This window comes from Carcharhinus amblyrhynchos, chromosome 1 (assembly GCF_965287045.1).
Source record: "Carcharhinus amblyrhynchos chromosome 1, sCarAmb.v2.hapA, whole genome shotgun sequence".
In the NCBI taxonomy this organism is placed as follows: domain Eukaryota; kingdom Metazoa; phylum Chordata; class Chondrichthyes; order Carcharhiniformes; family Carcharhinidae; genus Carcharhinus; species Carcharhinus amblyrhynchos.
This window is the reverse complement of record NC_137324.1, coordinates 103,285,769-103,313,402: the sequence shown is the minus strand read 5'-3', so window position 1 is coordinate 103,313,402 and position 27,634 is coordinate 103,285,769. Positions and strand designations below refer to the sequence as shown.

General features: G+C 39.5%; 1 protein-coding gene across 6 annotated transcripts in view; it reads left to right on the top strand.

Annotated features, from left to right (window-relative positions):
* The window catches only part of cc2d2a (coiled-coil and C2 domain containing 2A), a 140,611-nt gene extending 117,115 nt beyond the window's left edge, over positions 1-23,496 (top strand). For 4 of the 6 annotated variants that reach the window (XM_080189982.1, XM_080189958.1, XM_080189939.1 and 1 more), the window contains 12 exons: positions 198-294; positions 385-483; positions 3,451-3,627; positions 6,765-6,785; positions 7,195-7,398; positions 10,991-11,080; positions 12,672-12,785; positions 13,702-13,836; positions 14,354-14,476; positions 16,678-16,736; positions 17,964-18,141; positions 20,608-23,496. In XM_080189982.1, the coding sequence (XP_080046108.1) occupies positions 198-294; positions 385-483; positions 3,451-3,627; positions 6,765-6,785; positions 7,195-7,398; positions 10,991-11,080; positions 12,672-12,785; positions 13,702-13,836; positions 14,354-14,476; positions 16,678-16,736; positions 17,964-18,141; positions 20,608-20,796 (1,486 nt within the window). In that variant the 3' untranslated portion in view covers positions 20,797-23,496. The remainder of the gene's footprint in view (positions 1-197; positions 295-384; positions 484-3,450; positions 3,628-6,764; positions 6,786-7,194; positions 7,399-10,990; positions 11,081-12,671; positions 12,786-13,701; positions 13,837-14,353; positions 14,477-16,677; positions 16,737-17,963; positions 18,142-20,607) is intronic. The other 2 variants (XM_080189975.1, XM_080189965.1) reach the window with 1 other exon arrangement.
* The last annotated feature ends 4,138 nt before the right edge of the window (positions 23,497-27,634 follow it).

Sequence of the window (27,634 nt, the reverse complement as noted above, 5' to 3'; positions counted from 1 at the left end):
CTGTAGTGGAAGGGCAGGATTCGATTGTCCTTTCAAAATTGACACAAGAATCATGGGCAGAATGGCATCCTTTAATGTTGTCTGATTTTTATTCTATGATTTAAAGCACGCTACGGTGGAATTAGTGATAATTGCGGAGTTGTGTTGTGTGTGAGAATGCTGTAATAATACCTGGTTTATTTGATTTGTGATTTCAGAGCCCCAAATGGCAATTACTGCACTGCGAGTCTGCAATCTGTTACAGATGAGGTATTCATTAATGTCTTCGACGAAGTTATTTATGATGTTTTGGAGGTAACCTCAAAATTGTTTTTATGCAACAAAATCAATCTAGTCATGGAAATAAACAGATAAACATTTTGAAAAATAATTTTGTGTTTTTAGGATGATAGAGAAAGAGGAAGTGGTGTCCATACCCGTATTGAGCGACACTGGCTGGGGGCTGTACGGATTCCATTTTCCACCATCTATTCCCAGTCCAGGGTAAGGATTTTCTTCTGCCTGCACTGGAGGGTGTTTTGACGATAGTGAAATATAAACCTGTGTGAGAATTAAACTGCTGTCACCTGCTGTACCTGAAATCTACCGTCTGCAACTTGTATTTCATGAGATTTAACTTTGTTGTGTGCAATTTTCAACACCTTGCCATTCAGTTGCTTTGAGTAATTTGAGGTGATTATTTGTGCATTTTTCTTTTTATGTAACTAATAGCCCCAAGGCTTTGACCTTTAGAAATCATTGCTTACATCTGTACAGATCATTGTGATTCCCATAATTCTGACTCATTTTTTTGTTTTACCCAGTTAATTGTCATTGATGAATAGTCTATGTCATTGATGAATGTAATTATCTTTAATCTTATCTTTGTAAGACCTGCCACTTCTTCAGTCCCATTTATTTGAAGTTGTTTCATTCATTTAGACTCACTTTGTATCAGCAACTCAGGCTCTGCCAGATTTGCTTAACCACTTAAGATTTTAAATGATTTTAACTTGGTATGTAATGAAGTTTTGGAAATTTATCCTGGAGGCAATTTCTAGATTCATTTAGTGAATGTCAAGCAGTTTCTTCCTGTCTGTGGATAGGCCTGCGCTGAGTCTGTGGATTGGGAACACTTCTGAAATGTGCTGCATAGTTAGCTCTCTCTCACAGACACAAAGGGGCCTGGCACTAATGTCCCATCAATGGAGGTTGGTCAAGCAGGGGTATGGTTGAAACCAGGCAGATGTCAGGTTGTTTTTCAGGTACTTGTTTTTGTGTCCAATGGTTCCCATTCATTTGTCCAGGTGGAATTTGCATTCTGCATTGGAGAGTTTTCCAGATTGGTCTCTTGATGCACATTGTAACTTGGGTGGGAATGATATGGTGGTTGGAGGCATTGCAAACTTTTTCTACCATTTATTGGGTTGTTGCAAGTCAATGGATATATGGAGGAGTGATGTTTGTCAGGGCAGGGAGCCAAGGGATTGTGTTGAGCATTGTCTTCCAGTAATGATACACACGGTAGCATTCAACTGGGTGACAAGTGTCTGCATGCGTGCATGTGTATCACCCGTCATCATGTGTTTCTTGTCATATTGTTCTGAAAACCATTCTCAGTGTAAGAGATAAGGGCCAGTACCTGCTCTCTATGCTGTAGTCCTTGGGGACATCATCTTAGTCAACATTAAGGACCTCTTCTACAATTGGGGATCTGCTGAACGATGGCTTTCAAGGATTTTGTATAGCACCAACAGAGGAGCGATTGGATGGGAGCTGGCTGCAAGTGTTTTCTGAATTTTGGTATGGCAATTTTGGTATGGTATGCTGTTCACCATTTCTTTGGAATTTCTAGAGAACTGGGTTAAAACCTTTTTTAATCACTTGTGTTTTGCTCAGCATTCCATTTTTAAAATAATCTTGCTCTTTTTGGTTGGAGGAGGCTTAGCTTGCAATACAAAATGGTCATCAGGTCCATTGCAGACCTTGGGATTTTATACATAAGACGTGATCATAGCCCTGCTTGCCCAGTGGGAATGGGGTGGGTAAAGTGATTTCACGGTACCTGAGCATTTCTCCTATATTTCAAAGATGTTTGAGCCACCATCATTTTAATCTGTTTTTTTTTTATTCACAGGAATTGTGCTTACATAGGTAGATAAATATCTCATCTATATTTAAATATTGGGGTCCAATGATGCCATTCAGACCGGGGTGTAATTCTAACAAGAAGGTGGTGGTGAGCCAACTTCACCTCTTGCAACTCACTAGCAGTAGGTACACACATAGTGCATTTAGGGATGGAGGTCCAGGATTTTCACCCAGTGACACTGAAGAAACTGCAAGATAGTTCTAAGTCAGGATGGTGTGTGTCTTAGAGGGGAACTTGCAGGTAATGGTGTTCCCAAGTATCTGCTGCCCTTGTTCTTCTAGATGATAGAGGTGCCAGGTTTGGGAGGTATCTTTAAAGATCATGAGTTGTTGCAGTTCATCTTTTAGGTGGGTACATACTGCTGTCATTGTGCGTTGGCAGTGGAGAGAGTGAATATGTAAGGTGGTGAATGCTTCATATGGGCTATGTGTCAAGCATGTTCAGTGTTGTTAGGGCCACACTCATCCAGGCAATGGAAGAACGTTCAACACACTTCTGACTTGTGCCTTGTAGATGGTAGACAGGCTTTGGGAAGTCAGGAGGTGAGTTACTCACTGCATGTCTCTGACCAGCTCTTGTAGCCAAAATATTTACATTGGCCCAGTAATTTTTGGTCAGTGGAACACCCCAGGATGTCAGTGTGGGGGATTCAACATTGGTAATGCTGTTGAATATCAAGAGTAAATGCTTGGATTCTATTTGAGGAGGTGGTCATTTTCTGGTACCTATATGGCATGAAAGTTACTTGCTCGCCTGAATGTTGTCTTTGTCTTGCTGCGTATGGACATGATAACTAAATGTGACTAAAATATTTAAACTTTGCAAAGAGGTTCTCTGGGGGCTTCAAACAGGGGCCAATCACCAAATTTGTTAATGAATATAGTAAGAAATCTCTGAAAAGGAACAAGCGGTGGTGAGGCCCTGAGAGAGAGAGAAAGATACAAAATAAACCTGGCAGAGTTGTTTTGTGATTCGTGTACCAGGACACTCAGACCCCTCTGTATCTCAGCCTCACTCTACTTAAACAATTCAAAGTATGGCAGATATTTTACCAGTGCCATGGTTAACGTTCCTTCCTCAAATAACACCAATAGAAATAGATTACTTCACTGCATTGTAATTTGTTGGATCTTGCTGTGCAATTTGCTTACAGACTAAGAGTCACTCTAACTTTCAAACCCCGCCATTTCTTTTCCTAAATCAATGTAATTCCGCACCTGCCCACAGTTTTACATTTTAGATTTGACAACAGTGGAGAACATTTGGCCAAAATGGTGTTTGGTTTTATAATGAAGTATTTTAAATTGTCTTTTTCACAGATTGATGGCACCTTCAGGATTAATACACCCCCAGTCCTCCTGGGATACAGCAAAGAGCGCAACCTATCCAGTGAAAGGGGTTGGGAAGCGGTTCGAAGCCTCAGTGAAGGCTCTTATCTATCCCTCTTTATTACTGTTGAACCCCATCTTGTACCTGGAGAATCTGTAAATGAAAAGGTAACGTACATCCTTGATTTTAAAAATGCTGCCAGAGCGACACCTTTCAAAAGTGTTCTTCAGGAGCATTGCCAATGTCAAATCCTTCTATCCCCTCTCAGTAACATAAGAAATGTTGAACTAAGCTTTATCATCATTGATTCTGTACACGTTTTCCAGAGAAATCAGCTTAATGCAAGGATAGAGCTAATCTATACACACGATTGGTACACTTTGTAGCTCTTCATCTTAACCATCTGGGTAGAATCATAGAATCCCTACAGTGCAGAAAAAGCCCATCAAGTCTGCACATATTTACCCTGCTGATCCTCTAACACTTAGCATGGCCAATCAACCTAATCCGCAATCATTCGACTGAGAGAAGAAACAGGAGCACTCGGAATGTGCAAAGTCCACACAGACAGTGACCTGAGGCTGGAATTGAACCCGGGTCCCTGGTGCTGTGAGACAGCAGTGCTAACCACTGTGCCACCGTGATGCCCGTACTTGTGTGGACCGTGACCCTGCGCTCTCCTGTCTCCTCCATTCTGCAAGTCCAATCAGGACTGCCATTTGCCTTTGAGAATCACAAAGTCAGTTCCCCTTCAGGCACTGCCCAGGGGCACTAACTGGGCACTGAGTTTCCCTCCAGCCCAATTAAAAACAGCCTTGTGATGCCAACACAGTGTGGGATCTTAACCCTGGATTCCTTTCTCCTGTTTGTTACCCATGCCTTTTTTAAAAAATATTTTTCAAATCATAATGCACATCCCTTTCACAAGTCATTATGGATTCTGCTTTTATGTCTTTTTTCTAGTAGGGAATTCAAAATTCCAATGATGCTGTTGGCAGGAAAGTTGAGAGATCTATTTACAATGTTCTTCAGCTTTTGTTAAGTGAGAGGCTAACTGCATTAACTTTTCCCCAGATTTTAGGAATAGTTACAGTGCTTGGTGGAACCAGAATCTGAGGAATACAACCCTGAAAGAAAAGCAGGGCAGGAGAAGCTGATGGCACAGGAGCTTTTGACTGCACAGCTAGCATTGTGGAAGAGTTATTTCCCAGTATTGCAGAGTAGGTTTTGTACATGGATGTTGGAATGAAATTTACGCAGCAGCTTAATGTAAGAAAAAAGATAGTTATTTAATATTGACTGATCAAAATACAAATTTATCTGGAAAAGGTTTATGTCTTCAATGTGACATCTCATCAAACCTCCACCTCCGTACAGTTAAATATTACATACAAAACATATTTATTTTCAGGATAGAAGTTGTATTTAAAACTATGGGTAGTGGATGCTAATATCTGTACTAGTTTGAACTCAATAAGAATCATTTATATCATAGTATAAAATGGACGATAACAACTCACAACCCATTTTACACCTGTGATTTAAAAATTTAAAAGATAGGATGCAGGCCTCGAAGGTTCAAACAAACAAAGAACTTTATCAAAAGGATGTTAACGCTACAGATAGACTGCCTGAGCATCCAAAGTGATATTGCGTCATCGGTCTATTGAAGTGCCCCTGTTCCACTGCAAAGCTTCTCTAGTGAGAAAACACTAGAAATAACATGAATGCACAACAACACCTCACCTGATTTTAAACTCCATTGAAGTCACTGGAAGTTAAAACTTACATGAATGTAAAACAGACTGCCAATTCAATTGTTCCCATTTTCCCCTAACTCAATGTACTCGTGGATTTGCTTCCAGTGATGACAATGTCTTATAACTGATGTATTTCCCCACGGTTATCATTTGATACACATATTGTATGTCTACACAAATATCCTTTTTGCTGTAGTTACTAATTGACAGAATTTTTTAGAGCTGTGCTTGGTGTTTTCAGTGTAGATATTGGTGGACAATTGCTTCCATATTTTACGCAAGTTAACTTTGCTGTTGAGAGGTTTTAAACTAATTCTTTTTTAGGCCAGTCTGCTACTTCAGTGAAATACTGAGGCAGGTGTTCACTATTGCAAGTGCTGTCTATCTGGTTATGGCAGACAAGGAAGCCATTCAGACTGCCGTGCCCAGCCAGTTGTCTATAAAAGCAACTTTGCTCGTCCCTTCCTCCTTTCCCTGTGAGTCCAGGAATTTTTTTTCTCTTTACATGTTTATCTGGCTTCCACCCTCTGAGGTAGTACATTCCAGATCCTAACCACCCACTATGGCATTTTTTCCTCATGCCAGTCACAAATCCATGTTTTCTAGTTTTCCACACATAAGCCAACAGAAGTAATTTTTTTCCATATTATTCTTTCTAAAATTTTCGTAACTTTTAACACGTCTGTCAAATCGTCTTTCAAATTTCTCAAAGGAAAAATAATGCCAATTTCTCCAGTCCAGCTCCGCAATTGATATCACTCATCCCTTAAACTGTTCTCATAAACCGTTTCTGTGCCATTTTTAAACTGAATTCTTCTTAATAACTCCCCAGATGTTCTGGTTTCCAGTTTCAGTTTCAGACTTATATATTTATATATTGATACTTTATATTTAGAATCAATTTCCTTTCTCAGTTTTTCTTTTCTACAGTTAAAAATACAGACTTTGAAACCATGAATTCCATCACCCAGTTCATTGGTTGCCAACTACTCTGGGATTAATAATTAAATTACACAACTGCATTGGTGACCCCTGGCAGCAGGTTACTAGTGGACACCTCCTTAAGAAAGGATTACCTTTCATAAATGTGAGCAAGAGAATACACAAAAAGCTAAGTTTCTTTAATTAGGATGGATATTGGATATAATAAGGGCAATAATTTTCTGTCTGCATTGCCACTGGGTACTTCACTTGATGGAACATAAATTGGATCTTTGGTTGCACGCTCCAGTTGATTTTTCAACTGTTTAAAATGAATGATGTTCATGATTTGTTAACCAGTATTTTCTAATAAAACAGACAAGACTTATCACTGGGAATAAACATTTAGAAAATTGCCCTCTAGAAATATGCACACACACATTACTTGCCTGTCTAAACCAATCTACACTGTGGAATGTTGTTACTTAGTCTCTAGATTTCAAATTTTTGCTTTGATTCATTCAGATTTCCTGACTGCATTCTGCATCTATACCTAAAAAAAATCATTCTTCTCCTGCTTATATCTCTCTATTTTCTCTCACGTTTTGACTCCTGCTTTACAGATGATTGAGGTGCTGAAAAAGGTAAAAATATCCCTCGCCTTTCAGTTTTAACTGTTTAGATATGCTCAATATAGACAGAAAAATGTTTCTAGCAAAGAATTTTAAAACTTTCAATAGTTTGTCAACAACTGAGGATTATTTTAAACTTCTTATTTCTTAGTACATTGCACATCTTAAAGAATATCAACAGATGAAATCAAATGTCACAAACCAACATCTGTCAGTTTGCAATAAGTTTTCCTAAAGCATGTAACATCATTTTCCTCTGATTTATTTTGACAATTTACATCAGTGGTTCAAAGCCAGTGCTCAAAGCAGTTAGGGATGCAATAAATAATGGCCTAGCCAATGACACCCACATCCTGAATTTTTAAAGTTGTAACTGATTTGCTGAAAGTCTTGCTGAATATCTTTATATTTTGGTTTTCAGTTTGAGACTCAGGAGGATGAGAAACTACTTCAAAGAGTAGAAAAGTTCCAGAAGGAAGTGAAGCAAAAGTTCCCAAATCGCCGATGTGTTACTCTGGTCACAGACCTGACTGGCAAACTGGTTTTCATTACACGGTACATTAAACCACTCCTTCCTCCTCAGGAGCTCCTTGATGCCTTTCCTAACAACCTTGAGGCCACTACGGTGAGTTCTTTTTATGCAACAGCTATAAATGAGGATGGATTGGATATCTTTCTGTATGATTTGCAAACATTCCCCAACCAGAACAGTTGACCAGATTTGTTCTTAACAAATCAGTTTGTAAAATGAACTGCCAAATAACCAGAAAGTAACAGGCCAATTATCAGTGGCTTTCAGAAAACAAACCAATCTCTGGCATTGACTTCACAGCTCCCTTGCCTTATCGATTGTCTGTCTCCTGCCACCTCCTGTGTAGAAGGTCCTTAAGGTATGTGACTGACTTTTGTCCTGGGATGGGCCCAATCCATCAAAACAACCTCTGATTAGTGCCAGCAAACTTGGGAGCTCTGCCTTTGAAAGGTCTGCTAAATTTGTCCTGCCAGGATATGCCCATAATACACTGCAGACAACAAAGATGAAAATTATTGAGCTTTATTTCCTGGTCGCTGGAAGTCACAGTAAAAAGTCTGACAACACCAGGTTTTAGTCCAACCGATTTATTTGATAGTAAACGCACAAGCTTTCGGGTTAGTCCCTTCGTCAGATGAATGGAGAGTTCTGGCCCAACGCCGGCACATCCACATCATCGCTGGAAATCACCCAGAGCTCTCAGTCATACAACAAAGCACTGAGGCCATGGGTCTAATAAGCCATCAGCTTACTCCTAAGAGTCAGTTGGGTGTTATCATTTGCACATTTGAGTGTCAGCTAAAGGTAGTGACTGCTTTCCCAGTGCATTCATCGAGTTCTAGGATAGTCACCTGAATAGTACTACCATTTATGCCAGTCTGATCATATTGTGCCATTGATGGCACACTTCACTGTGGGTATCTGGGCATCAGTGGGTGCGTTCAACAGGAAAACCCCATTGATAATAGCGAGACCATAAGCAAGTGGCACGCTGCTTCCTGCCACTGGGAAACATGCCACATAGGGAGAGGGGAATCATGGATCCAGAGTAACAGAATTTTCTAACCATTTCTGTTTGAGTGTTATTTAGTATAATCATGAGTGAGGTGCAACACCTTGTTCCATTACCCTTTTTTTCATGTGTATGGTCAGGGAGAACAAGTTACAGACAGGGAAAAATAGTCCATGAGTCTTTGTAGCTGAGTTTCTATGTGGGCAACTTGTGCAACATGGTCCACAAAGCTTCCTTCTTTAGAGAAATCCTGAGTTTTTGGGCAGGATTTAGCGGCCTCACTTGGGTGAGACCAGAAATTCTCGCCCAAAGTCAACGGAGATTTCCATTGTCAGACCCTCGCCCGTTGGATTCCATGTGGGCGAGGTGGTAGAGTTCAGGCCTTATCATCACCTTCAGTCTTGATACATTGCAGACCAATGAGGCCCACCCTCACTATATGTTATTGGCTGAGAGCCCAGACATCCATTAGAGTACTAAAACACTTAAGACCCAAAGAAAACATTGTTTGATTGACAGACCTGAAACTCTGATCAATGTTGTCAATTTCACAATGTTTATTTACACAAGATAAAGAGGTACCAGGTGCTTGCTGTTTCTGCTGTGGATACTTTTATCGGCTTGGAGTGGGATTCTCCGGCCAAGCTCGGCCCAAAACTAGAGAGTCCTGCCCAAGGTCAATGGATCTTTACATTGTCCACACCCCCACCCTCTACAGTTCCTGTGTGTGGGCAGGACGGGATAATTCCCCTCTCTGTTTTTTTGAAAAAAAGCAAAGTAATAAATGGGTGACTATATTTTTCTTTAAATATTTTTTTCACATTCTACTGCCGCTACAGGGGTCATGTCTTTTATACAGTTTAAAACTTGCATTTCAAAAGGTTTCCTCAGAAGGCAGTGATTCAAAACACCTCTGAGGTGCTGCAAATCACATCTCATTGAAAAATGACCCAACTCCATGAAGATTGCAGAGATCTAGGATGTTCTTATCCTGCAATGGAGCTGGCTAGGTAGAAGGTAGGACATCACCTCATGACTTGAATCAGACGATCAGAGATGGCGATATGATGAGCCTTGTAAAGTCATGTTAGGTGGCATGGTGAAGAGGGTGGCCATGAATATGGGTCCTGAATGATTACACGAAAGGAAAGATTTATAATGGTTAAGGGAGCAATGAATTCACAGGCGAGAGAGCATGAAGAATTGAGATAGAGGTCAGGATGACTGAAGATGAGAAATTGTTAGGTGCAGAGGCTGAGGGAGGTTCAGAGGGGAAGTATGTCTTGTTGAAATTTCTTTAACTGTACTTGGGAAGGAGACAGAGAACCAGGATTTTGAATGACAACAAACATTTTCCAAAATGTTCAGAATTTCTTTAATTCACCTCTTCTTTCTCTGCTTCAGGAACAATAATCTCAGATTCATGAGTTCAAGTTCTCATGACAAATATAGGGTTCAGTTCTTCCAAAAAGTTACTAAATGTGCTCTCCAGTGAGAGAAGCGCTGCAATATCTGCCAAGGGATTACAGCATGATTCAGATCTCAAAATAAAGTTGAAGATCCCCCAACAATTGACATCAGGCCATCTTCACCAGCATCAGGTCCCCTCAAGTGAGCAAGACCCTGCTATGCTCCTTCATACACCTTTAGGACCTACCCCTTGCCAGTGCCAACCTGGCAGTGACGGTGCCAGCCATACCCCTGACCACCCAGGGGCTACAGAGATCCCTGAGGTCCCTGGCATGATCATAACACTTGGTCACCATTTGTGGTGATAGGAGTGATTTACACTGGCCTCCCATTATGCCGGTAAGTCAGTGAATACAACATACCAGGTGGGTCTGGCTACAACCAGAAATGCTGATTTTGATGTCCTAATCTAGTTCATATTCTAGCTGTATGTGAACCAGATTTCGCTGCCGGGGTGGGGAGAATTCCAAAAGGGATTCTCCCTGGCAAAAATCACATTTGGCCCCCCTCATGAGATTCTTCGGCCATAACGTGGTTTGCGCCTGGGTGTGCAGGGTCAAAAAATCACCTCCATAGTTCTCACTCATGGCACCATATTGAATCAGGGCTGTCTATGGCTTTGGCTTTGGTGTTCTTTCTGTAATGGAGCACCTGCCAGCCTTGAACATTTATTTCACCCTGCTATCATCCGTACTTGTTCAAATATGGTTTTGTCAATTAGCTAAAATGTTTGTTAGTTTGTACTTTGTGTGATTTTGACCAATCTTTCAGTACAGATTTAATAAGAGAGTACCCCAAATTTCATAAACCATCTGCTCATCCCAAATAAATAAAATGAAAACTTTAATGCAGTTACTTTCCACCCCTTGCTTCCCCCACTCCACACATAATGTTATTTACTTTAATGTGGTTGCTATGGCAGGAATATTTGATAACCTTTGACAAATTCTAAAAGATATGTTTGATTTCACTGAAATACCCTAATTTATGTGGCATTTCAGAACATTTTCAAAAGAAACCTTTGTGTTTCGTTAAACGTACATGAAAATTTTTATCAGTCATATCTTGTTTTATGTCTGCTAATGATGCAATCTTGAAGCTGGTTTATTCGAATTGAAACTTTTGTGTGATGTAAACAGATTTCAATTATTTCTAACAGACAACTTGTAAATAAACATTTTGGATTTTATCTGTCTGTTTTAGGAGCTGGTGGCTCGTTATGTTTCTCTGATGCCATTTCTTCCAGACAGTGTTTCTTTTGCTGGAATCTGTGACTTATGGTGCACTTCAGATGTAAGTAATTGTATATCCTTGTTGCATGACATCTGAGCCAGAATGTTTCGCTTCCCCATTGATGAGTTTATAGATGGAGAGTGTGAAGTTCCTCAGATGGGCTTTCCACTGGGTTCCCTCCACCCTGACCTCTCTATAATTTTTACAATGGAATGGGCAAGGCCTTGGCTAGCTTGCACTTGCCCATTTGAGGCCTTTAAGTGGCCAGTTCAGTTCAGAGCTATTTCCCGCCTAGCCTCAATGTTTAGGCTAATGGCCCCCTTAAGGCCCAGTAACCACAGGACCTCCCTCCACCGACACCTCAGTCCTCCATTGTCTCCTTCCCCACAACTCCCTCAGACATCCCTTACCCTCTTCACCCAGGGACTCCCAAAACGTACCTCTTCATGCTACTTAGGCTCTTCGTAAGTGTAAAGGTGAATGCTCACAGTTGATTGTGTATCAATTATATTCAACTGATGAGCATTAATTTAGGACTCACCTATGCTCATATAGATAGATAGAAGGGGATTTTCCAGCCCTTCCTGCTGGCTGGATCTTCCAGTCCCAAAGTTGATAGCTGCCATGGATCTGCATCTGAATTCACCACTAAAAAGGAATCTGGTCAAAAGGCCAAACAATGACTGACGTGACAGTCAGTACAAAAATATCACGCCGGTATGGTTCAGGGTATTCTTTTGAGACTGAGAGCCATGAACACAAAAGAGAAAGGAGGATCTTTACCCTATATGTGCCTCTATTTTGACCTGGGAGTGCTTGATTCTATCCATAGGTGCCAGAAAAGGAAACATTCCACCTCTCAGCATCCCTCCTGCACTCACAAAAATGCTGTAGATATCAAGTAGATGCTATACAATCTATCAGTATGTTTGTGTGTCATGAATATTGATAGAAACCTTAGCTCAATGCACTTTTATTGATACTACAATATTCTCCTTTGTAATATAGTACTTTTGAATGCCATCCCAAGTATTAATGTTCTACCTATATCCCCCAATTTATAATACATTAATATCTACAGCAATGATAGTTCAAATAAAACCTGTGTACAATTGAATTTTTTTTTTGATCATAGAATCATCGAATCTGCAGTGCAAAAGGAGGCCATTCAGCCCATCAAGTTTGCACCAACCACAACCCCATCCAGGACCCTATTCCCATAACCCCTCAAATTTAACCTGCAAATTCCCCTGACCTGAGGATTAATTTAGCATGGCTGTGGAGGGAAACTGGAGCAACTGGAGGAAACCCACACAGACATGGGGAGAATGTGCACACTCCACACAGTCACCCGAGGCAGAATTGAACCTCGGTCTCTGGCACTGTAAGGCAGCAGTACTAACCACTGTGCCGCCGTGCCACCCCAAATTCATATTTTGTCTTTTCCAAGTATTATCATCTTTTTGTGTTTAAAAATCTCAATGTTATATTTGAATATTATCTTGTTGATACCAGTGTCTCTGAAGAAGTTTAGCTTCCTTAAGATAACACTCTCTAATCCTGCAAGCTTAGGGATACTATAGTGATTGTGGTTATTAAAATTATTAAACTTTTTTTTCAATCTGTGCTTTTCTTTTTGCATTCAATGCAGCAATTCCTGAACTTGCTTGCAGGAGATGAAGAGGAACATGCAGTTCTGCTCTGTAACTATTTCCTAGCAATGGGAAAAAAAGCTTGGCTAGTGATTGGAACTGCCATTCCTGAGGTGAGAGGCTGCATGTTCTTAATTAACAGGTTTGCAGAGTTTCCACTGAGAGATTAATTCTTCAGTCATATCAACCGTTCTCATGAAGTTACAATTGTTTTCATTTAATACTATTAAGATAAATTGAGTAGAAAGGAATAAGAAGTGATCCAATTGAAGTGTTGAAGATGATTGAAAGACTTGATGGATCAAGTGGAAAGAAATGACTTTCTCTGATGAGAACAAGGAGGCACAACTGTACAGTTAGAGCTAGACAAGTCAAAAAGCTCTTTTACGCATTAAGATTCATGGAAATCTGGAACGCTTTCCCTCCAGAAGCGTTTGAGGTTCAGTCAAATGAAAGTTTCAGAATTGGTTTTGTTTTTGTATTGGATTTGGGTATAAAGAGTTATGGAAGAGGATCAATGAAAACAGCCATGATGTAATTAAATGGCAGAACCAGCTTAAGGGGCAGAATGATCAGCCCTTGTTCTTGTACTCTAGTGGATAAGTGCACCATATGGGGCAGAATAGAATCATACTAACCAGAAAAAAAAAATTTTGGTTTGATTTCCTACCAAAAAGTATTGCACATCAGGGCTGAAATTTTCCAGCCATTCATGCTGGTGGGATCTTCTCATCCTGCTGACAGTGCACCCCCTACTGTGTGATCCCTGGTGGCAAGGGGTGCATTCCAACAGGACAACCAGAAGATCCTGCCACTGGCCAATGGGGACCCGTTGGCATGACAGTTTGCGTAGAAAATCCCACCCCATAAGTGTGAAGCATACATGCTAGCACCTGCACTATCCCTGAAACAGTGATTACTTTGTATTTATCTTTTCATATTCATGAAATCGTAGTCGTTGCCTTGCAATCCTTCCATCAGTCGAAAACAATTTTTTCATGATAAAACCTTGCATTAATTTATTTTCAGGGTCCAACGGCCTATGTGCTGACCTATGAACAGAACCAGTATGTGATTTGGAACTCCACCACTGGACAGTACTATGGACAGTTTGATTCATTCTGTCCATTGCAGAGTGTCAGCTGCTTAGTTAGTGCCGACAATGTAAGTCTTGTTTAAACATTCTCCTGGAGGTGATAATGAAATTAAGCAAAGTAATCGAGTTATTAGGCCTACTTCATCCCCAGAAACTCGTAAGGTTAGAAACAGTCCCAGCTGATGGAGCTCCATTTTCTAATTTTGTTTAACTAATCATTTCTTTGATATTTGGAAATTGCAGCATCTAAACAAAGACCTACTAAATTTTCATCAGCTGCACAAAAGTTGCATTCCTAATTTTATTTTGGAATAAATACAAGATGCTGGAAATCAGAAATAAAACTAGACAACGCTGAAAATGCTCAACAGGTCTGGCAGCATCTGTGGAGAGAGAAACAGACTTAACTTTTCCAGTCCGTATGACTCTCATCCAGAATTAAAGAAAATGATTCCTTTTAGAAAGTATGGTCAGTCAATTATTTTGCTTTATATTGTTGCTACATTTTTTACATATCACTTCTATGTGGAAATATTCAGACACAATATTTTCTCTATGCTAAACTGTGTAACATTTATTTTCTAGATCTGGTTCAACATACAGAAGTATGACACTGTTACACGTGTACATTTTGATACCAGCAAATCCAGCTTTTGGAAGCCATTCTTTTCACGAAGCTTTCCTTTTCCTGGCTTGTCAAGTGTCCAGGTACGCTAATGCAAATTAAGATTCTGTTTTGAGACTACCATAATAGGCCCAAAATATTTGCAAAAATTAGTAGCAATACTGTACACAATTGGCTAGAGAAATGCAGTGACATTCAATTGAAATATTATAAATGATGACTGGTTTGAGTGATAAGCATAGCGTGTGTATATATATGGATAAATGCATGTGTATACTATAATAACGTACCTGGATGTGTAGGTAGATATAGACAGTCATAAAGGGCACACCACTATTGGCTGCATGGTTGGAATGCAAGCCAGATAGCCCAGCTGTTATTGACTGACCATGACAGAAGCTATTAAGATATGATTTTATGGCCATGAATTAAGAAGTAAATAACTGGAAAATGCATGGTCCAGTGGGATAAGAAGAAATTCATTGGGCAGAAAACTTAGCATGCAGATTGCTAATCAACAATGGAAAATTTTCAAATACATTGAATACAATGAGAAATAAATATATTCCTAAAGAGTAAACAGATGTAAGCTAATGTAGACAAGGGAGAGGTAACAAATTTAGGAAATGGGGAGTATTTGATGGGATACTGAAATGTGAATGAATAGACAGATTAAGATTTCAAATGAATATTGTATATATTCATGTAAAAGTCAAACATTTGAGACCTTTTTTTAAACTCAAAAGTTTACACAGGTAACGTTCTTGAGGGGTTGATATATGCTCTTAATTTGGGCCCAAGTCAAATCCAACAGAGGTTATTGCAATGGAATAAATTTAAAACCAACAACACTAAAGAGTTCAAAATAATTATCTAACATTTATTTGTTTTGTAACATCACAAATTACATTTCATATGTTAATTATCTAATGTTTATTCATTTATTCGCTGCTCTAATTTTCATTAGTATTTCATTACAATGAATTTGATTCATTAACATCTCCAGGTTTATATTTGGCCCTGAAAGTTTAGGGATTTTTATCCCTGAAAAGCTAAGGTTGACTCTTAAGTGAGATTGTATGAAAAATTATGTTTTTTCAGACCAAAATTCATGTGGTTGTCTTTTACATGAGGTAACTTTTGCATGAGGGTGACATGGCGGCACTGCAGTTAGCACTGCTGCCTCACAGCGCCAGGTTCAATTCCGATCTCAAGTCACTGTCTGTGTGGAGTTTGTATGTTCTCCCTGTGTCTGCATGGGTTTCCTCCGGGTGCTCCAGTTTCCTCTGACAGTCCAAAGATGTGTCGATTAGGTTAATTGGCCATGCTAAATTGTCCCTCGTGTCAGGTGGATTAGCAGGGTAATTATGTGGGATTATGGGAATAGGGCCTGGGTGGGATGGTGGTGGGTGCAGCTTCAATGGGCTGAATGGTCTCCTTTTGCACTGTAGAAATTGTATTATAAGAGCATATACAGTAATTCTCTGAGGGCAAGTGGTGGTAAAGTGTAAAATGGTCACCAGCATGATTGACTTTATAAATAGAAGACAGAGAGTAAAACAACAAAGATGCCATAAATTTGCATGAAATCCTAATTTTGGTTTGAAAGCAATTAGGGTACTAGGTGTTGCTTTGGACAACCCGTAATGGAAAGAATGTTGCACCCATAAGCTGCATACAGCCTAGATTGACTAGGATAATGTCAAGCAGTGAAAAACTACATTTACAAGGATAAACATAACACAGGGACTTTTTGCACTGAATTGGAAAACGCTAAGTCGAGTTTTTTTTTAAGAAAAGTGAAGGATTTTGTAAGAGTGAATTGCAAAGATTAATTTCTTTGGTTAAGGAATCTGTAATAAGAGGGCACTGAGTGAAGAAAGAAAATGAAGGAGAGGTTGGTTGGAACATGGAACTTTACCATAGCAAGCAGATAATAACTATTGCTATCTTTTAAGGAAAAATTTGATAAGAATTTGAAGCAGAGGGAGATCCAGGGTTATTGGAAGAGAGTGTGATAGTGGAAATGGTTTTGGATTGCGGTAGCAAAGAGCTAGCACAAATGTGATGTGTCAAATGACCCCTTTCTGGGCTGTAAGTGTCTGTGGCTCCATGATTTCCTTGTATTATGTTTATCAAACAGCTATGAGGTAAAGTATTTCTATAACCAATGGCATACATTGGTTGATGTTCTTGTGCCTTTGACACCTCATCTGTACTCTGTTTAGTGTGAAATTCTGCAGCCCTTTTCACCAAATGTTCATGTATTTTTACTGTCTTTTAGCCAGAAGAGTTGGTTTACCGCTGTACTGACAAAGCAGCTGCAGTTGAACTTCAGGACAAGTAATGTTCATTTATTCTCAATTGGAATTATGTTTTTTTATTGTTATGCCTAATTTGAGAGTTTTGTAGACTCTCTTTTACTTTCTACTCTACTTAATTTCATACCATGAAATAACGTCTAAATTAATTGATTTTTTTTTGTGTAAATGGAAAAGACACTTTAGTGCTTTTACTACTTTCTATTATAGAATCTAGAAAGAGCAATAGGTGCAGAACCTGAAGTCAGTGGTCACTTTGGCAATCACTGGCAGCACCATCCCTGCTCTGTTTTGTGGTTGTAAGTCAGATGTAAGAGGTGTCACAGTTGCAGTTCTACTTCCTGATGGAATACAGCTTCCAAAGGCACTGCTCCTAAGTATGATGGAGATAGAAGAATCGGTCCCTGAAGATCCTCCATGGAAGGCCTCATGCTGAGAGGCTTCACCTCTCTGATGTTGCAGCCCAAGGGGGACTGTAACCATGACTGGGAGCAACTTGTGTACTCCAAAACCTTTCAAAAACAAATGGCTCCTTTCAAACCTCTGGCGACATTTACTTTATGACTTAAACAACATGTTAGATCCACCAACAAAAGAGTACTTCCACTAACTCAGCAAGCAGATAGTAAAAGTCTAGAAGTGGAATGTTCATGACTTTTAACATTAGTGGGAACTTCTGCTCCTCTTGTGTTTAAGAGATTGAGGCAAGGTCTAAGATAACTGGTTGGGCATTAAGTCAGTGTCCAGTACTGACTGAGGCCAGAATCTGTCCATTCCCTTTTATTCATTTATGGGATGTGGGCATCACTAGTTAGGCCAGCATTTATTACCCAATATAGTTGCCCTTGAAAAGATGGTGGTGAGCTGCCTTCTTGAAGTGTGCAGTTGCTGAGGTGTAGCTACATCTACAGTATTGTTAGGGAGAGAGTTCCAGTGACAGTAAAGGAACGGTGATATATTTCCAAGTCAGGATGCTGAGTGACTTGGAGGAGAAAGTCCAGGTGGTGATGTTCCCAGTTGTCTGCTGCTCTTATCCTTGTAGACAGATATCCTTGCAGTGTGCACACAGGACATGGCAATCGGCGCAGGCCCTACCAGAACTATCAGTGTCACAGCACCAAATTTTACAGCCTTCAATTCAAGCTACTAAGATTTTCTGTTATACAATTTTCCATTATGTGTAACAAGGGTTTGAAGGTATTTGTTATAAATTTTTAAACTGCTTTATATTTTGTGTCAACTCATGCAGGATTGAAAAGATCTTGAAAGAGAAAATTATGGAATGGAGACCAAGACATCCAACTCGCTGGAACAGATACTGTACCGCTACTCTTCGTCAATTCCTGCCTAAACTGGAGCTCCGCTATGGGGCAGAGGTTGGGACTGACCATTGTGCAGAACTACAGAGCCTACTAGGAGATTACAGGGTAATGACCCACTTCTAAATTCATCAAGAAAGCAGGAGGCTAGAATAGGGAACAAAGTTTGTTTTTGTTAAAACGTTAATATATTAATATTGAGCAGTTATTTAAAACCTAAATGAAATATTCTTTTAAGGTTGACTTCCTATATTTCGTTTAATCTCCTTATTTATTATAATTTATTTGCAAGTACAGCAGTAATCTTCCCAAAGGTAGACCTTCAGCTCATTTCACCTTGCCTTGCCTCCTCTGCTTTCCTCTTCAGTTGATCTGAAGAGCCTCCCGTGTTGAGCCTCAATGAGAAGTGAGCAATATGATGAGGGATTAGAATGCATAGGCCGGGATTCTCCCAAAAAAATTCTAAGTGTCAAATTTGCACAGAAATGGGAGTAAATCGCATTGTTTTTTCCAGCAGGAGTCTCTGAATAAGTCTCCCACACTCTGTGCACTGCAGAGTGCGCTAATGTGAATCCCATGAAAATCAGTGGACAGGGCTTGTTGCCGCTGGAGAGGCCGGCAGCATAGCGCTGAGTGGGTCACTGTGCGTATGCCAATCTGTCAGCGTCAAGACAGGTGTATGCAGAGTGGCCCCTATCTGCTGGCCTCTCGATTTGCTGCCAGCCATGTGACCCCCTCATCGCTGGCAAACAAACACCCCCCCCTCATGGCCTGATCCGTGGCCGACCCCCCCCCGAACATTCCCGGGCCAGCCCTGACTGTTTTTCACCCAAACCCGGCAGGCCCAACTCCCCTAGTAGGCTGACGCCTGCACCCCCCACCGCCCCGCCCCCCGCAACAAAATGGCCAGCTTCGATTGTTGCTGGCCTCCCTCCTTCTCCACCAATCCCGATTGTAGAGTGGTAACAGGCCCCTCCCAGCCCCACAGATCACCCTCCCAGAGGCCCTGCCTCTCTTCCCACTTATGTCCTGACCCCTTGACACTGCCCCATGCCCAATGGGCAGTGACAAGTGTACCCTGAGCATTGGCACTTTGCCCCTTGAGCCAGGAGGTCAAGGCTGGCATTGCCAAAGTGCCAAAGAGCAACCCCTCAACATCCAAACCTCTGGGATGCCTGTTTGCTGTACTGCCTGCTTACTTTCTGTGTACCTTGTACAAATGTGGCAAAGTCTCTCTCAATATCAATGTTTAAAAGTTTCACACCTTTTAAAAAATATTCTGATTTCCTATTCTTCATCACACTTCTCCACAATTTGCTCCATCTGCCAATTTATTGCCCATTCGTTTAACCTGCAGCCTTTTTGTGTCCTCCTGTGTGACCTATATTCCCAACTAACTTTGTGTCATCAGCAAACTTAAATACGTTACTCCCAGGCTCTTCTTCCCAGCAATTAATTTAGATTATAAACAGCATGGATCCTTGTTGCATTCCATTAGTGTGTCAACTTGAAAATGTCTCATTTACCTTTAGTCTCTGCTTCCTGTCCATTAACCAATCCTCCATCCACGCAATATGTCACCCTCAACTCCATGCGCTCTTATCTTAATCTTTCATGTGACACCTTATTGAAGTCCTTCTGGAAATTTAAGAGTACCACATCTACCCTTTTACCTACCCTACTAGTTACATACGCATTGAATTTGTTAAACATAAGTTCTCTTCTGTAAAACTATGTTCACTTTCTCTGGTCATGTTAATTTTCTAAGTGCATTTTTTAAAATTAAGATTTCCTTAATAGATTTTTGTATTTTGTCGATGATTGATGTCAGACAATCTGGCCATTGTTTTTGATCTCCCTTCTTTTTTCAATAAGAGTTACATTTGATAACTTTCAATCCAATGGGACCATTCTAGAATCCAGGGAGTTTTGGAAAACAGCTACTCTAAGATGGAGGGTACTGGGACGTGTTGACTTTTAATCCCTTAAGTTTTTCCAATATCTTTTCTTTGCTGATATGAATTAAACATTAGCTACTATTTAAATATGTAATCCTAACCTCCTATAGAAATAATGCATTAAAAAATTTGAGTAATTGTTAAAAGGCCTCTACTTGTTCATAATCGGTACCTGCCCTGTGTTGCACACTGATTCCTATGTACATATTCATTATCTAAATCGACACCATAAGTTGATCGAATTGATAAATCTTATTTAAACCATCTCAGCTCTGATCTTAATTTGAAATAATCCTAAACCTTAATTCAAAGAAAAGTCCACTGCTTTTTTCTCCTCTTCCATTAATACCCAGACAATATTAGGAAGTCACCGTTTGGTAAATCATAGTCACTAATACATTAAAAACTTCAGTATTCCTTCTATTTTGCTTAATATTGCAATATTTTAATAACTTTGTGATACTGTATTTTAAATTGTTCTAAAACAGGTGAAGTATTAGACGTCTGTTGCCCCATTTACTTAGAGTATTGGTTACTGCATACTCTTTTAGATACAGGTTGTTATTGGTATAAGAAAAAGTTGATCTTGATTAACCTTGTATCATTTTCTCTGCAGATTTCTGGATTTCCTATTAATTTGTCTTTCTCTGAACTGGGACCCATTGTTGAAACTGTACATAGTACTGGTGTCCATAACACGGCGATTCCTCATGTTGAATTTGCTTTGGCTGTGTACGTCCACCCATATCCTAACAACGTGTTGTCTGTTTGGATTTATGTGGCATCCTTGGTCCGTAACAGATAACAAAAGCAACATGCTGCCTGCAATCCTCACCATTTTTGGTGTCAGTAGGAAATGGTTCATTGTTCATCTGATCCTGTGTGTCTGAGTGTCTGTATTTGCTTTGAGCCGAAAGCAGATTAGACCTAATGTCAAGTGGGAAGTAATTTAATACTACTTACGTTTTTAAAATGATTTTACTTCCAAAAACATTCTGTACCTTCATCTTTTAAGTGCACGTTTCCTGCCCCTCCATGCCAAGTATTTTTAAAAAATGCTTTTCATTTATTAACTGGGGAATTATTCCTTTCAATGCCATAATCCCTTCCTCTCTGTCTCAAATCACAGCGAATTTATCACATGTGACTGTTGGTGACATGCCATTTTCAGTTGCATGGATCTGACTGATCACGTATGACAGACATGGCAGCATATACTTTGCATGAGTATGCCACTGTCCAGAAAATGATGTGATTTTCACAATTGTTTAGTGCTTGCTGCTGCAGCCATTCATGTATTGAAAGCCATATTCCTGGTTTAGCACCGTCAGTGATTCAGGTTGCCATTCAGTTTTTTTTAAACTTTGTACTTTTATAAGACAGGCTATTTTTACAATCACTGAAATCTGCAACCCTGATGTTCAAAACATTAGTTCTCTTATTTCCTTTCTCCACTTAAAAATATTTAAATCTCAGATTTCGTATGACTTTAATCACTATTTTCTGATTTCTTGTTTTGTGGTGATGTCCAGCATTGCGGAAACTTCATCCTACTTTGTCAATTAAAAAATACTTTTTATTTTTATTCCTATTTGGTACAAACAGATCTTAAATAAATAGCAAAGATCTGTGAATATTCTAAAGCCAATACAAAAAATGGAAAATTCTGGAAACTGCTGACTGACCTGCTGTGTGCTTCTGGTTCTTGCGGCTTTTAAAATTGATCTTCTCAGTTACTGACCAAAACACAGGTCTCTAAATTTAAATGATACTTGTTGGACACTGTGCCCCTGTTGCTTACTTGGAGTCACAGCCTGAATGCCACCCGAGCTCATTGGTTTAAGACCAAGCATTTCAATCAGGACATTAAAACAGTGTCATCAGTTGATTGCAGCTTGATCAAGATGACTGAATTAAAACTAATTTAAACTGAAAATTTATTTTCAAGCAATTCCTGTAGCTGAAGAAACACGCCATTCAGTGATTGCAAGACTGCTGCTGACAAGCTTCAACATCAAGGGCAAATCAACTGACAATTTGAATTCCTTTAAACTGAACTGAAATTAATTGTAACTTGATGTGAATGAGACCCCAGAGAGACTTCACTTGTTTGCTGGTCCTTGAAGCTACAGGTCATTAAAGATAGATTAGTGTCATCACAGCTAAGAAAATGTGATGACCGCTCCTAAACAGGTACAATTGACAGAAAGCCGCCATTCTGTTCTGGGGGAAATGGCCAGTTTTGCAGTTTTGTGGGTAGGATAATTCAGGTGAATAGGCTTTAGAACCAGGGTAAAAGATTGTGAAGACTCACCTACACTTAAAATTCCATAATGTTTTGTGCTATTTCATTACATCCAGATTTTGTTATGATCTGAGTGGGGATCACGTGGAAACCCCAAGCTGCAACATTTAAACGGTTAATTTATTGCAGTAAATACTGTTTTAATATACATGATATGATTGCAGTTTTTAAGGACTCAAGAAAAACAATTGTAAAATGATTCTATTTGTATGTTGAATGTTACAGAAATGGCTCTGTCCATGTGAGATTATATTTTTCAAAAGCATAAATTGTATCAACATGTTTGATGTTCAAATAACTTATCAGAATGATGGAACTGATGGGGATCCATTTTTCCTAAGATCATCTGAATGATGAACAGAACACAACTGTTTCCTAGAAGAAATGAATTTAATTATGTCGATTTTACAAGTATTTATTTACTTTGAATCACAGCAACAACTTATTTAATAAAGTAAAAGATCACAAGGCACTGAGATACAAAATACGACTCAGAAGCAGGCATTCAGTCCATGTTTATCCTCCGATATGAATGATGGCCATAATACCTTGTGCCTTCTCTATTCCTATATCTCTTTTATTCTCTTCCCTGGTTCCTAAATATCTAACCAGGTTCCTAAATATTGAGTTTGTATCTGCCTCAATCACTAACTTTGGTAGTTCGTTCCACAGCCTCACAACACTATATATATAGAAAGCAATCTCTTGTTAGCTGTCCTAAAGCTCATAGGTTAAGTTTATGTTACATCACTTAATTAACTTAATTGCTGGAATTAGTGTTTCCTTCTATTCTTTGCCATCCCTTCTCTAATTTTAAACACTCCTAGTAGATCATCCCATAATCTCCTCTGTTCTAATGAAAACAGCTTTAATTTCTCGGGTCTTATTTCTCCTCATGGTCAAAAATTTCCAATTTGCACAGCATTCTTCCTATAGTATGGAGCCAAAGACAGCACACGGTACGCCAACAGCATTATAACAAGAGGTTTCATATAGATTTAGCTTTTATGTTCCACACTTGTATAAAAGCCAGCATTCCATTATCTTTTTATAAGCCATTTTCCATTTGAGATTATTTTTTAATGTCTTGTGAATATTTTTCATTGTGATTTTATAGTTATAGTTTATGCACATTTGTATTTTTATATGGAACTGTCTCTTTGGAAACAGAATCTGCTTGCCAGAGGCTGAAATATTAAATTATGCATTGTTAAACTTGCTTATAAATATGGAAATTGTTCTTATTTTTGAATCAAATCTAATGGCGGCTTACATTCACACTTTTATGTTGCATCACAATAGCTTCTTTATACTAAAAGGTTTCAGATGTAACTGAACTATTTTCTGCAAGTTATTTTAAGGATAAACTAGCTGTGATGTTACTTTAAATTTTACTATGTTGAAGAGGTTTCCATAATAGCTTACTAAAGGTAAAATCATAATGTAATTGTGTCATAGAGAGCTGATGGGTGTTAAATTGGCCAAGTTAAATGTAAGAATTGGGCAAGATCTACACATTAAAGAACAGCCTGGAGTTGCCCATTGTTAGCATTGCTGTGTAATGCAATCAGTTTCACAAATCATACCAAATGATGAGGAAAGTGAATGTCAAGAAATTACAGTAGAATCTAGACCAGAGGTTTCCAAACTGTGGTTTGTGACCCTCAGTGGATTTGCGGGATAAGCAATGGCAGCTGTGTTGCTGAGAGTCAGCTTTGAAAATCCTGGTATCAGCTATGCTCCTTTGAACGTGTGTGGTTTTCTTTTTGCCTGTGGTTGTGGCCACTGAGTTGTGAGGTTCAGTTGCCTGCAAAATGCTAGATGTCTTGGTTGATTTTTGTGCCTGTATCCCCACTTGTTTAACCACTCTAACCCACTTTTCACTCTGGTCTTGCACTAATACTGAAACATTTCAAAAGGGGCTAATAGCAAAGAAAACTGTTTGAGAGTCACTGATCTAGATCATGTATGCAGATCGAATTGAGTAGATACAAGCACAAGGTCATAAACATTGAAGGAAACTAGGAGAAAGGCTGACAGAGACCTGGAAGAGGGTCTATGCTACCCTGTGCTGACTTTGCACAGCTCTTGCTGAAGAGTACAGTTTAACCCCTTCTTGTAAAAGCTAGATAATACTTTGAATTGGCCATAACTAAAATATTGTATCCAGTTTGTATCACTGAGATGCAAGGAGGTATTCAAGCTCCATTTAATGAAGGATGACAAGTGTTCATCGGGATCAGTATATTGAATTGTGATGCAGGATTAGAAAAACTAAACTCCTTAACCTTGAGAATAGGTACATGAAATAGAACTTCGTAAGTTGGGTAGCAAAGGTTCAAGTTAAAGGGAATATTGATAAAATATACACAATTACTAATTCACAAAAAGACTATTTGCGGACCGATGTGAGGGTGCATTCTTCAAAGTAAATAATACCCATAGTGGAAACAAAATCTGAAATCATTCAAGAAGCAGCTGCATGCTAAAATACATTGAGATTGTTTTTTAAAATTCATTTTTAAGAAATGGACATTGTTAATTAGCCAGCATTTATTGCCTATTCCTAATTGCCATTGAGAAGGTGAGCTGCCTTCCTAAAGCTGTGCACTCATCTATGGAAAGTATCCCATCACACAACTGACTTGTGCTTTGTAGATGATGAACAGATGTTCGGAAGTATGAAGGTGAGTTACTAGCCAGAAAGTTCCCATCTCTGACTTAGTATTGTAGCCACAATGTTTATGTGGCTGCTCCAGTTCCGTTTCTGGTCAGCTGGTCAATGGTAACCCCCTGGATGTTAATGATGGAGGATTCAATGATGATAATGTCATTGAATGTAATGGTTAGACATTTTCGATTGAGGTGGAAATTACTTGGCATTTGTTTGGCACAAATTATGATTTAGCCCAAATCTGAATGTTCTTGAGGTCTTGCTGCATGTGGAAACACAGCATCATTAGCTGAGGCGTTGTGTATAGTTTTGTTCTATTGTCAACAAGCATCCTCGTTTCTGACTTTATGATAGAGGGAAGGTCATTGATGAAATTGCCAATTTGGTTGGGCCCTAAGGAATCGCTGCGTGGTATACTGAGACTGAGATTATGAGCCTCCAGCAATCACAAGCATCTTCCTTTGAGCAAGGTCTAATTACAATTGGTACAGAGCTTTCTCCACCCTGTTCCCAATGACCTTAGTTTTACTGGTGCTCCTTGATGTTACATTACACATTACATATCAAATTACAGAATCACAGAAACGTTACAGCACAGAAGGCCATTCAGCCTGTCATGTTTGTCCAAATTTCAAGAGGATGAATTCACCTTGCACCATTCCTCTACTTCTCCCTGTAACTCTTCATATTCTTCCTTTTGGTAATTATACAATTCTGTCTTGAGTTCCTCAACCAAACCTGCCTCCATCTCCACCACACACTCTGACAGTGCATACCAGATCCTGACCCTTTGCTGCATGACAAAACTTTTCTTCATATTGCCATTGCTTCTTTCACCAATTACCTCAAATTTGTTTTCAATCCTTTCAATTTCTCTTCTTCAAGTAAAACAGTCCGAACTTCTCCAATCTATCAGTTGGTGAAGTTCCTCATTCCAGTGACCATTGTCATGCATTCCCACTAATGCCTTCACATCTTTCCTAAAGTATGAGTGCAACACTGCAACTGGGGCCAAGTTTCATACACGTTTGACAGAACTTCCTTGCTTTTATACTCTATACCCCTATTAATGAAGCCTAGGCAGGTGTATGCTTTATTAACTATTCTGTCAACTTATCTTAACATCATTAATACACCCATGTTCCTATGTTTCTGCGCCCCGTTTTAGAATTGCTACTTTGACATCAAAGGTAGTCAGTCTCACCTCTCCTCTGGTACTTAGCTCTTTAATCTTTTTGGACCAGGGATGTTGTGAGGTCTGTCTTGATAGAACCCAAACTGAGCATCAGTAATCAGTTTATTGGTGAACAAGTGCTATTTATGATAGCACTGTTAATTAAATTTTCCATCACTTTGCTGATACAATTTGGTGCATCAGCCTACTTTGATGTATCTGTCCCATCTTTGTGGACATTCTTGGGAAGTTTTCCACATGTTTGGGTAGATGCTAGTGTTATAGCTCTAGTAGAACAGCTTGGCCAAAGGTGCACCACAGCCAGGAGTTGACAGGGCCCACAACCTTTGGTGTATCTTGATATCATATGGAAAGAATGGAATTGACTGAAGCCTGGCAACCATGATGCTGGGGACCTCGAGAAGGAGCCAGACGTAAACCATCTACTCGGGACTTCTGTCTGAAGATACTTAAAAATGCTTCAACCTTGTCTTTTACATTGTTGCACTAGGCATCCCTAACATTGAGGATGGGGACGTTTGTGGGACTGTCTCTTCCCATTAGTTATTTATTGCCCAATGCCGTTTACAGCAGGATATGGCAGGACTGCAGACTTTTGAACTGATCCATTGGTTATGAGATCAGTTAGCTCTGTCTGTAGCACGCTGCTTTCACTGTTTAGTAAGCTTGTCATCTTGTAGCTCCACCAGCTTGACATCTCATTTTCAGGTTTGCCTAAGGCTGCTTTGACAGGCTCTTTTATATTCCTTATTGAACTAGTATTGATTTCCTGGCTTGATGGCAATGGTAGAATGAAATATGTGCTATGACATAATATTACACATTCTGGTGGAAGGCAATTCTGCTGTCAGTGACAACTCACTTCACCTCCTGGATGCACATGTTTTCGCGGCTATACCGATTCTAAATCTATACCTTCAAGTGTGATGCTAGTGTGATAATGCACTTGGTGGTCCTCAATATGAAAGTGGGACTGGTTTCCACTGATAAAAAATCACTGACCTGAAAATTTGATTTAGATTTTCACAGAGTCACAGAGACTTAGTTAACTTATTATAAAGCATAATTGGTACTGAAGCATGCAAGACATATTAAGGCAGATGGTCCAATGAGGCATGGTGGCACAGCGGATGGCACTGCTGCCTCACAGTGCCAGGGACTCAGGTTTGATTCCTGGCTTAGGTCATTGTCTGTACGGAGTCTGCATGTTCTCACCATGTCTGCGTGGGTTTCTTCCAGGTGTTTCGGTTTCGTCCCACGGTCTGAAAAATGTGCTGGTTAGGTGCATTGGGCATGCTAAATTCTCCCTCATGTACCTGAACAGACACCAGAGTGTGGCAACTAGGGGATTTTCACAATAACTTCATTGCAGTGTTAATGTTGGCCTGTTTGTGACACTAATAAATAAACTTTAACAATGCATGGTAACGAGTTAAGTTATAAGAAGCATACTAAAGCAAGAAAGAGAG